The sequence below is a fragment of the Podarcis cretensis genome (genome assembly GCF_951804945.1).
Source record: "Podarcis cretensis genome assembly, chromosome: 7".
Classification (NCBI taxonomy): domain Eukaryota; kingdom Metazoa; phylum Chordata; class Lepidosauria; order Squamata; family Lacertidae; genus Podarcis; species Podarcis cretensis.
Genome location: NC_137176.1, coordinates 32,459,353 through 32,472,141, shown reverse-complemented (window position 1 = coordinate 32,472,141; position 12,789 = coordinate 32,459,353). Strand labels below are relative to the sequence as shown.

Genomic DNA, 12,789 nt, shown 5'->3' with positions numbered 1-12,789 from the left:
TGTAGGTCTCCAACTTTTTGCTCTTGGATTGTCCTTTCCCCCCCCTTTTTTTCCCTCCCCCACATTTTTTTTGGAGAGCAACGCCCATGCCATTTCCTACACTCTTAGCAGCAAAAGGGAGTTGTTTTCTAGACACAAGAAGAAAGAAACAGGAAAAGCCCTGCTGGCTTGGGATGAGCTGTATATATCATTTTGTAAGGGAACGTTCTGAAATTCTCAGTTGCATTATGTTTCAGAGCTGGAGCTGAATACAAAGTGCATTGTGGAGATGGAAGGGAATCAAACTGTGCTGCATCCTCCACCTTCAAACAACAAGCAGGGAGAAAACAGGTAAACATCTAAATCTATATTCTCAATTCAGATAAATGATTTGTGTCCTTTGTTAAGGAAGCACCAGCTGTTTCTGTAACTTGTCTCTACTCATGGGGAAAAGTTCTGGGAGGTGATCCTTCTCTGATTCACAACCATATAAAAAAGGAAGAATTGCAATTAACCTTCAACAAGCTGAGTGCTGAGTTGCATGAAAAGTAGTTATGGAATCTATGTAGAATAGTAATGATAAACTAGTAAAATAAGCTACTAAGAATGTCGGAAATCAAAACACTGTAGGTTTAAGTACAGTTACCTTGTAAACCACATCCCCTCCCCCAATGTAGTATTCTTCGTTGATTCAGGAACGATAGAATACTATGGATTCTTCGGCAGCAGTGAAAATTGTTACTGATTTCAGTGTACATACAGCTGAGTAGATGTATTTCCTGGATTCGTTATTAAGACTGCTTATTTTAATGAATGAAGAGTGAAGAACTAAATCGTATCTGGCTTTTATTTGTAAAGGCCTGGAAAAAAATTGTTGGAAAATATCCAAAATACCAATGTGCTGGACTGTAAAAATAGATCAGATTTTTTCTTCATAAGGGGCCAGGAGGGAGGTTGTACAGAAGAGACATAGAAGGAAAAGTTAGTGTTGTCTGTGTTTTTGGGTGGGTGGGTATGATCTGTTGATCTGTTCACTCTGAATGTCTTCTTTCAGTGTTGTAATTACTTTTTAATAGGAAAACATTGTTTCACATAGTATAGGTGGCAGTGTACTATTCTACTGAAACAGTTTGTTGAGAAGCAGCATTCATTACTGAGAACGGAGGAAGGTTGTCAGAATATATGATAGTCTTGAAGAGCTGTCTAAGTGTCGGGCTTTTACTTGCAAACTGATGCACAGATTCATGTATTTGGCATATTTATATTTTAAAGTTTGCCATTAGGAAATAAAGGTGTATGAAACTACATACTTGGTTAATTTCATTTTTAAACAATAAAGATAGGCTTACTCAGTGCTATTTTTCTAGAAAAAGAGGTGCTGGAACTCACCATGAACACCTCCCATGTTCTCTTATAAGGCAGTGCCGCCTATCTGAGAAGTGCCGGAACTGAGTTCCAGTGAGTTCCAGGTGAAAAAAAGCCCTGGGCTTACTCCTGTTTGCCATTAAAACAGCACAAAGTGCCACGACTGATTCAGCCAGTGCAGCTTGTGACATGTTAGAATTTCAAGTGGACAGAAGTCTCCAGTCTTAAGATAGACTGGTGTCATCTTTATGTCTTCTACAGCACAGAACCAAGGCTTGGTGGCAATAAAATTGGAGTAGAACTGGGGATTATTTGCATATGCAGCACATACAAGATAAAAATTACTGAAATGACCCGTGTTGCTGTATGCCTATGTGTTTGTTAGATTCATTGATCACTTTCTCCCAAAGGATAGTCAAGTAACAATCTGAAAGTATATTAAATCCCTTAAAAACAACAGTTTTGTATTTTTATGTTGGATTATATATAGTTGGTTGTTGTGTGCCATATACATAAAAGTTATAAATAATCAATTTTCTACCTACAAGTAGCCCTCAAAGTGGCATACAGTCTATGCTAAAAGTATAATGTATATCAATAAACAGTACAAACTATTTTAAATCCCTGTGCTGGCTGCAGTCCGCTTTCTGATGCTGTGTAAATGTATCTTGAAAACTTTTCCCCTACACCCTGTATCTCTCTGTTCTTGCATTCTAAGAAATCCATGCTTGTGACCCTTGGTTATCGAAAGGTATTCTGGCTGCATCCCAAAAAACATGATGCCCACTCTTACTTCCTTTCTTATGTCTGAAGCTACCTCCCAGATGTCATCCACAAGTCCCCTTCTTCCATCAAATCCCTCATGAAAACCCACCTTTTCCATGAAGCCTTTGGAAGAACTCTGTAGAATTTAGATACAGTATAGAATCTGTGAACCTCTTTCTGGACTTCCATCAGGATACTGCAACTGTTGCATCCCATTTCACCCACCTTTAGGATTAAGATTCTAACTTTTCTTCTTCAATTTTCCACCTACACATTGAAAAAGATTGTCCTAATATGGATAAATTATTTTGTGAAGAAGGAAGATAGTTTTATATATTGTGTAGCATATATATTTTGGTTTTCGTCAAAGAACAAAAAGGCTGTTAATGACAATGCAAACGGATCAGTGGCATTTATAATAGCTGAAGAGGTTTGTTCTTTTCTTTCAAGCCTTAGAGGAAGTTAGGAGGGAAAGGTTCCAACTCCAGGGAGTTGGTATTTGTTGCAAAAGCCTCAACTGAAACTTATCTAAATGGAGTGTCAAGTGAAATGAGACAATTACCAGTTGTCTGCTTTATCCAAAGGAATTATCAGCAGGAAAGAAACAGCTATGCAGGTGTTCTTAATATTACCTGCGTGAGGTAGCAGATAGGATAACAGCTGACAACAGTCTTTGTCTATAGGAAACTGTAAAAAAGAAATCTGATTTTGATCTTTTAAAAATTGCCTTTCCTTGTGGAAGTTATTGTTCAGCTTATGAAGTGCTAGCTTTGATGTGAGTAGGAAATATATAGATATAGACAAAAAAGATTTATGAACTGCTTTAGCAGTGTTTCACTAATCTCATTCTAGCTAGTGACCTAGATACTATTCCAGTAGACTATCCTCCTAAAACTGTGCATTATTAAAACCTCAGAGTTCAGGTTACAGGTTTGTGGTAGTGTTTCTGATACATATGAAATCAAAGTGGAATGAACTCTCACTTGTTCTTGTTAAGTATCATGCATACTTTTTAAATGTGTCTGTAGATATCAATGATTAAACTTCCAGCTGCTCTTTTTCTGTTCAGAGAAACTAGACACATTCCTTCTACAGATTTGGAAATATGAGAATAGACTTCTGACAAAGACTTCTTCATGTTGTTTTTGAATGAGAAAATGAGATTTTTCTGTTGTAATGGGATCTGCAAGCTCTTGAGTGCACAAAATCCTTTAAAAATGGTTTATGTATTTACACAAGGCCAAATATCAGAGCAAAGGAAAATAATGACACAATAAATAATTAAGTGGATTAAGTGGATTAAGTCATTATCAATTAAAACAGTCAAGTGATAAGCCAGTTAAAACCATTTCTTATTACTTATGTGTAATAGAAAATCTTCATGACTATGCATGCAAAAGTTGATCCAATGAAATATTACATTAATTTTGCAAACTTTAGAAACAAATAGAAAACTAACAAGAATCTTGTTTTCATTAACTAGTTACAAAGTTAACAACTATGCAGCATGTTGTAGTTAGTGAGAGATTAGGAAACCTTTTAGTATAATTAACACATGTGGCTACAGAAGGTATGATTATACCTATACCTGATTATTATCCTTGCAGTTCAGACAGATCATTTGAGGTGTGGAACAGTTTTAAATTTAGCATTCTGCTTGTTATGTACGCACTGTAAATAGTAAAAAAAGAAGAAAAGAGCAATTCTGATACATTAAAGTTTTAATGTTACAGTAACTATATGCACCTCCATATGATTTTGATTTATAAAGCACTTCATAGTTTTTAGTGCAAGGGTGGGGAGCCTTCTTTCCATTGTGATCTGCATTCTGTTAGGGTATGGTTACCACATTTTTTTCAATGAATCTAGGGACACTTTTTTGGGGGGCTGAGTAGCAGCAGGGAGTCAGTAGTGGGGATGGTGAGGCAAAAGACCCTGGGCCCAAGCACACATGCATATTGTATAAAGGTGCAAAGCCCTTCTTTCGCACTCTGTGAAACATAAACGCTCAGAGGTTGTTGTTTTTTAAAAAAGGGAAACAGCGCGCCATCTGCCAGTGACTCCCGAGCCTTCCCCGATCTCCTTCCCCCTTTGTTTTGACAGATCAGGGGAGGCTTGGGAGTCACGGGCGGGTGGCCGTTGCCCAGGAGGAGCCAGCCTGGTAGTGCAGTTGGCTCTGTCTGGCTTCAGGAGCTGCTCGCTGCCCTGGCGCCCGCCATTTTTCCTGCGCCACGGCAGCGAGCAGCTCCTGAAGCCAGACAGAGCCAACTGCGCTAACAGGCTAGCTCTGGGCTGCTGAGGCTGCTGCTGCCACGTTTCCCAGGGACATATTTGCAAATCTGGGGACATAATTTGTCCGGGGACAGATCTGCAAATCCGGGGTCGTCTGGTAACCCTATGTTAGGGGCAATCTGTTGGGGACTACATCCCTACCCATTTACTGGGCCACTGGGGAAAGCATAGATGACTCTTGCCAGAGGTTTGAACCAGTTGCTTGTAGAGGGCTCTCCCTTCTCCATTCATTTTGACCTTGTTTTCCTAACTTGCCCTCTTCTCTCCCTCCAAGCTCTCCCCATCTGTGTAAAATAAGGCCAAGGGCTTCAGGTTCCCCACCCTTGTGTTAATACATCTCTAGTGGACCACCCCCCTTTCTTAGTTGTGGAATGCTGTGTAATCTTTAGTACTGAAAGCTTAGGCAAATATTCGCAGTGAAGCTGTAAAATAATATTTACTGGACTGTTTTGGTTTTGAAGTCAGTAGTGTGATGTGGCTTTCAACTCTCACATGGTGGGAGTATTTTTTCAGGTGACCTTCTAGGAAGATCACAGGTCATAGAATTTGTTTTAGAAAAGACTTCCCATCCTCCATGTTTGTGAAAAGTGGACTACAGTGGTACCTCCAGTTATGAACTTAATTCATTCCAGAGGTTTGTTCTTAAGCCAAAACTGTTCATAACCCGAGGCACACTTTCGCTAATGGTGCCTCCCGCTGCCACCGCACTGCCGGGGCAAAGTTCGCAACCGGGAGCATCTACTTCCGGGTTAGCAGAGTCATAACCTGAAGTGTTTGCAAGGAGGATGGTATGTAACACGAGGTTCCACTGTAATCAGAAATTTGTGTGTATAGAATTTCAAAAGTATTATCAAATGGTTGATTAATAAGTGAGCAAATTATAGTTCTACCAAGGCAATTTGCAACAGATTGTTGCAGTGCAGAGTTTTCCTATTCATTATGGCAGCTTGTATTCCATGCCCTTTTCCTACTCCATTCCATTCTTCCTTCTCCTGGTTTTCTGTTGTCTGCCTTGCTGTACTCAAACCTTTGCCACTTTCCCTTTTTGTCTTCCTCTAGCCATACTTTACTCTACACTGTACCATTTTTTTTAAAAAAAATCCTTTCATTGTCTTTCCACTTCTGCTTTACCCTGCCACTGTTTGAAAGAGCCGCTTTCTCCCTTCTCGCTATACTCAAACTTCTCCCTCCTCCATTCCTCAGTTGCTTCATGTGAGAAAGTTAAAGGATTTGAAGCCCTTAGATTTTCCATAGGTTCTTCACACAGTGTATTTCACTTCTGGTAACATGCATTGTCTTAAGCATGGAAGTTCCAGATTGAATGTAGTAATTTAAAATACATATTTCTTTTGCAAGCATGTACCCATATGTGTACATCACAGGATATGGAGCCCTCAAACCTTCCATAGTAGTTTATTTAAACCTCTGCCATTGTTTAAAATTGCCAATTTCCTCTCATTTCCCTCTATCCCTGCTTTACTCAAACTTTTGTTTTAAACCATCTCCCCCCCCCCCGCCTTTCCATTCTTGTTTCCATGCTATGGCCACTGTTGTTGTGCAACCTTCCTTCACTTCTGTTCCCCTATCTCGCTCGGACTTCATGCAAATCCAGGATTGTAATGCAGCACTACAAATCCTGCAAAGGTGGCTGCACTATGACATACTTAATTTTTATTATAGAGAGAGATGGAGGAATGCACAGATTTGATGAAGTGTCACGTACCTTCACCAGGAAGAAATGGGCTGCAGCAAACATAGCTTAAATATATATTTAACCCTGCCTCATTTCAATTTCCTGCATCTTCTAGTGCTCAAGAGCCTCTGCATTTGGAAAATCCTCATGTCTTACAAAACACATTTTTAGTTTATGAATCCTTCAGGATTATTGTTTGCATTAATTGTTACTTTGTTACTCATTTTTGATGAAAATATTAAGGAAACCAGATATAAATATTTATACTGTCTACATGCTGCTGTATACACCCATAAAATAACATTGAGAAAATGCCTTCTTTCATTGCAGGGTGAAAATAGGGACTATGAAAAATTCAATTGCACATTTTTATTCTATTCATGCAGTTTGCCATCAGTCTTCTGGGGTATTCTAAAAATTGATGAAAATGATTGCAACTATTAGATGTATTGTTCTCACTGCACAAAAAACCCAAACTAGTACATAATACCAGTTTCAGAATTATTAATCAGAGCTGAAAGTTTTTAAAAGAAAAAACTCAAAGCAAGACTATGGGTGTAGACCACCCTGCAGACTCCTTCCCCATGCATATCCAAAATCTTTTCAGAACAGATTAGATGGTATATGACCCCAGTTAAACTTGCCAAAATATACCATTTGTCTGATAACAAATGCTGGAAATGTAAAGGAAATGAAGGAACATTCTTTCACCTCTGGTGGACGTGCCCTAGAGTGAAGGCCTTCTGGGAAATGATATATAATGAGTTGAAAAAGGTATTTAAGTATACTTTCCCCAAGAAACCAGAGGCCTTCCTCCTGGGTATTGTCGGCCAGAGGGTGATAAAGAAGGACAGAACTTTTTTCCTGTATGCAACAACGGCAGCAAGGATACTCATCGCATTGGAAAACCCAAGATCTACCCACACTGGAAGAATGGCAGATGCAACTGATAGACTATATGGAATTGGCTGAGATGACTGGCAGAATCCGAGACCTGGGAGAGGAGAGAGCTGAAGAAGATTGGAAGAAATTTAAGATTTACTTACAAAAATACTGTAATTTGGTTGAATGTTAAGGAGGATGCTAGATCATAAATAATTAAGCACCACTAAATTAGATGTAATCTGGATGATAAAGGAGATTCAGGAAAGTATAAATTTTTTGGGGGGGAGAATTATTAGATTAAATTAAACAATGAGATTTAAGAATGTAAATAAGTTGATAAATTGCTGGAAAAAGTTTTACAATGATGCAAGTGGGAGCGAGAGACGTGAGGGAGTCCAAAGAAGTTATGAAAAAGATGTCATGATACATGTTATATTGTTTATTTTTTTTGCATTTCTGTATTTAAAAAATCTCAATAAATATTTATAAAAAAAAACAAACAGATTGCGGAAGGCTGCAAGAGGAAGGAAAGAAAGAAAGGTGATGTCCATTGTACAAGTACATAGGCAGTGTTGGATGTAACAGTAATAATTCAGGCTGCAATCCTGACCCTACTTACCTGGGATTAAGTCCCATTTAATTCAGTAGGATTTACTTATGGGTAGATGTGGTTTGGATTGCACTGTCATGTTTTATGAACATAATAAAGGTTAACAGTGGGATTTTTTCCTTTTTCTTTTTAAAATATGCTTTTTATTAGTTTTCTTACTTAACAAACACACACAAACAAAAACAAAAACAATATAATAACAAAAACAAAACAAAAAACCATACATCCATCCATAAATTCATACGTTCTTACAAAAGAACTTATGCCACCATGTTCTTAATTCCCAATTCCTTATCTTACCCAATAGACTTCCATCTTCCTCAAAGCGGGTCTGTCTTATCTGTTTAATAAACTGTTTCTTTAATCATTTCATCATTTCTTCTGTTATCTGAATACTATACTTATAATCCCTATTGTGGTTTGCGAAAATTAATCAAAGCATGTCCAGGTTTTAACTTGAAGGCACTGTTTTTTTAAAATATTCTGTATAAATTTCCCACTCCTTTTTGAACTTTTGGTTTGGCTATCTCCTAATTGTCTCCATCATTTTTGCCAGTTTGAGATATTCAAAAAAATTATCCTGCCATTCCTCTTTTGTTTGTACTACTTCTCCTTTCCAATTTCTGGCAATTAATATTCTTGCTGCTGTTGTAGCATATAAGAACATTCTCTTTTTTCATTTGAAATATCTGAATCTAAAATGCCTAAGAGGGAGGCTTCTGGTTTCTTTATGAAATTTTGCTTAAACATTTTTTTCAATTCCTCATATATAATATCTCAAAAATTCTTTTTTTTAAAAAAACCACAACTGGATTTTTTCTTTTGGTGGTTTCTGTGACTTTTTATTGCCTTTCAGGGTTACTGTGAAAGTTGAGATTCTTAGTATATGTGTCAAGGCAACACACCAGTCACTCTGGAGCAAAAAAAAATTGATATTTGCTAAACAAAAACAGAAGAGCTGCTGTAGAATTGAACTTTTGTCTTAACCGAACATGGAATGTAGTACTATCCATTTTTTAGTTGGGAGTCCAAATCCATTTTATTTCAGTTGGATTTGCTTCTCTAGTAAGTGTACAGCTGTACTCTTTTATTTATCCTTTCTGTTTTTGTGTAGTTTGGCTTGTTTCTGGATTTTCCAGAAGGAGATTATTTTTATGCTTGCTGTAGAAATGCATAGGAAGCCTTTTTTGGTTTTCTTCGTATGTAAGATCTAGCTCCTTAGCTGATTTTGTTTAATCTCTGCCATCTCTCATAGCCTGAATTATGTGCTTCTTTTTATATAGAGGGATGAAACTAAGGATGTTGGGTAAATAAGAATCAATGTGCTTATTCCACATTCAGTGGACAATAGTATATAAATTATCCATTGCAATCTGCATTGTGCTGTTGATGGATTGTACACTGGGTGTGCAACTGAACAGAGTGATCTATGTTGTGAAGTATATTGCCATTGGTACAACTTTAGTCTTGGCATTAGTTCTTGCTGAATACTGATGAAATTCAGGCATAACTAGGCACTTGCCTGATTGTGTGTGACAAACAGAAATAGTGACCAGGCAAAAGCCAAAAGAAAAATAGTTTGCCATTTGATAAAGTGTGTGGCATCATCAAAAGGGCCTCCTTAGCAGACTGTAGGAATTGGATAGATATGTAGATGGACAGATGGTCTTTTAGGTAAGCTGGTCCTGTATAATTTTGGTATTATGCACATATTTCAGCATATTGACCATGTCAGCAAATCTTCACAGGGATCTCAAGACAGATGCAGAACAGAACTCAGGACATAGACTACTGTTGAAGTAATATGTATAAAATGTATATATTGAGGCTGCAGGCTTTAACATACCATCAAATAATTTACAAAACTCAGGCAACAGAGCAGAAAGTATGAGAGGTAGGGACACAGAACTTAGGACAGCAAGCACATAGAAGATGAAGCATCAGAGGGCAGCATGAAAGAAGCACTGAGGAGACAGGGACCAAAGGGCAATACATTTTACACATGAAACTTTCTATTATCTGTTAAGATATCTGCCATTGGTTTTTAGCAAATTCAGTGCTGTGCACATTTGCTTGGACTATTATTTGGTCCAGCACTGGGAAAGCCCCACCTGCTTACATGGTTCAGATACATCATTTTTCTTTCTACACCTCCACTGCTGAGCTGCTTGCCCCAAATTCCCAAAATAGGAATCTGAAAGTGAGAGAGAGATTGGAAATGCCCAAGCAGGCATCAAAGAGATAAAGGTGGGGTATTTATTTCAAAGATTGTGAAAGCAGTTCCACATGCATACACAACTTGCAGGTTTACTGCTTCACAGCACACACACATGCACATCTATGCATGTGTAAAATGAGCAGTGTTTAATAATAACAATGGGAACAGAGGCTTTAGGCACTGAGGCAGAATAATCTGTCTACTGGTTGACCTTGATTGACCCATCCTTGATTTATACAAAGTTACACAGGAAGCTGCCACTATACCAGGAAAATTTGCCCTTAGATTAGCTTCACATTGTTCCTGCTAGAAAGCATTTTCAGTTTTGTAGTAGTCATATCTTTTTTGGTGGAAAGCTTTTATAAATATAGAAAATGGTTACTCAGAGTTTCAAGCTATTAACTATGCTATTTGAACTTATGAGGCAGCCATATACTGAATTAGATCATGCTGCCTAAGATTTATATATATAGGAACTGGGATTTTGTCCATGAAAAGTATATGCTTTATGATGAAGTCAGTGGCACCAACTTGAATAAAATATTTGGGGAGCCTGCCCCCCCGGAAGGTTGCAGGAAGGATGGACAGAGGGAGGGCACCCTGGGAGACAGGTGTGTGATTGGGTGCCTTATCTGTGCTTTCATGTGTGGAGATGGAGGCTGAGGTGGCTCAACACAGTCAGTTTTGGGAGTCCCCAGCCTGCCAAAACATTTGCGGGGACGAAGGGGTCTGAACCGCTTTGAGTTGGCGCCTATGGTGGTTGCTCCTTTTGTGGTTGCATCCAGATATAGTTCCTACATAGATAGATATCTAATCCCACTAGAGAATACATTCCTCATTCAGATCCTCATTTCAGATGTTCAGTAATGTATAAGAATAGACAAATAGTAGGCAAAGCCTTTGTTGGCACTCCACCACCAGTAAAAGTTAATTTAGCTTATTAATGTGAATGTAATTGAAATAGTTGTTTAAACAGCAGTTTTGCTCATCTCAAGCAGTTCTCTCACATGCTTCTGCTTTGTCAGTGCAGAATTCCTAATGACTGTGTCTATCCAGAATAACACATGAAGTGTTGTTTCCATTATCGCTCAGGAAATTGAGATTGTTGTGTGGAAACATGAGACTTGGAATGTTTATTTCTTCTGTTGTGGTTATAACACCGTTTCTGGAAATATCATTAAAGGCTGGTCCATGCATTCATATATCTCACTAGATATTTCAGCTGATTTGGCTTAATTTAAGTGTCTGTTCTGAGGTGACACAAAACTTCTGCCTGTGGTGTGTGTTCTGTGATGGCAGTTTTGTACATACAAGTCACTTTTAAAAAAATGAAACTAAATAGATTTTATTTCAGTTAAACATGCTAGCATCTTAGGACAACCAAGGTAAATAGAACAGTCCCAACAGATAACTAGCCCAGTAATCCAATCAGCTGAACACAATACAATGTATTAATGACAGTAGAAATGTACCATGACATGTCACAACACATACTTTTGAAACAGCCTCAGCCAGCTACCACGCACAGTCTTATGTACCAAGAGAGAAAACAAGTTCTGCCTAAGATCTCAATGGATGCATGCAGAGCAAATTGACTGCTGTTTGATCAAAACTGACCAAAGCATGACACACTGTAGTAAATGTGCTTGCAGTATGTTGCAATCTCAACTAGGAACCACAAAAGAATATTGCTTATATGTTGTACATACAAGTCATAAATTGATTGTGTAGTTGTTCACCCTTATGCAGCTCTCTAATTATGTGCAGTTACTTATGTGAAGAACTAGTAGCCTCAGAGGGGATTGATGATTGACATCTGCATCAATATATATATATATTATTTTATTGGTTTATTGCAAGGAGCTGAAGATGCTGCACATATTTCCCCCATCTCAATTAATCCCTACAACAACCTTGTGAGGTAGCGGTAGGTTAGGCTGAGAGATGGTGTCTGGCCTAAAGTCACCCAGTGAGCTTCATGGCTGAGTGGGGATTTGAATCCTGGTGTCCCAACGCTCTTAATAATTTATCCAGCACTTGCATTTTTATGTCCCCTAACTGAGCTATTATATTTAATATAATTTTAAATTTCATTAAAAATTAGTATCTTTGTCTCTGCCAATCAAACAACATGGAATTTACCTTCCATCTAATAGAAAAACACTATTTTGTTCAGGAACTACCAGAACCTGCTGAAGGAAGTTCTGGATACTTACATCATATGGAAGTATAGAACTAGAATGGGAGCTTCTGACCCACCAGGCAAACCTGGTCCACCAGGCCTTCCCACTTGGCCTCCAAAGCCATTTTGGGGAAGCCATGTCCCTGCCCACCACCCTACACCTGATGTTATACATTTAGTCAGGTGTGGGGCAGGTAAGGGTGGGGTTTCAAAAGAGCAATCAGGAACTTAAAGTGGGCTCCAGTTTGCTAGAACAAGGTGTGCTTCCCGCCAGAGGAGTGCAAATTGCTCAAAGAGGGAGAAGTAGCTTCCATCTGATGGAAACCATTTCCCCCTCCCAACAGTGCTCTTTGAAGGTCCATGTGCAGGCCACTTCAACCAGCAGCATGGGAGGGGTATGAAAGGGAGAATTCTTTCTTTCCTTCAGTCCCCTTTCCTACTGGGGGAGGTAAGAGAAGAAAGCCTTCATTTTAAAATGCTGACTTTTTTTTAGAGTTTCCTTAGCAAAATGGAGTTCTGAACAAGGCATACTCCCAACTGCTCATCAACTGATGGGCAGTAGCATCATACTTTGCTCAGTGAAAGAAAAGCAGAAACCACCTCTTCCTTCCAGCACTGTTCTTTGCAGTGCCAATCTGCGGGAGGCAGTGGCAGACAGGAGTGCCTGGCGTGCTCTGGTCCATGGGGTCATGTAGAGTCGGACATGACTAAATGACTAAACAACAACATGGGAATGAAGGGGGGAATTCCTGAATTAATACTGTAATTGCATTCTCTCCTGTAAGTTGTACAGGTGTGTT

The 12,789-nt window shown here is 38.6% G+C and overlaps 1 protein-coding gene across 6 annotated transcripts in view; it reads left to right on the top strand.

The window, feature by feature from the left end:
- Positions 1-12,789, top strand: part of KIF13A (kinesin family member 13A) — a 72,441-nt gene that overhangs the window by 1,777 nt on the left and 57,875 nt on the right. For all 6 annotated transcript variants that reach the window (XM_079983727.1, XM_079983724.1, XM_079983728.1 and 3 more), the window contains exon 2: positions 237-330. In XM_079983727.1, coding sequence (XP_079839853.1) covers positions 237-330 — 94 coding nt within the window. The remainder of the gene's footprint in view (positions 1-236; positions 331-12,789) is intronic.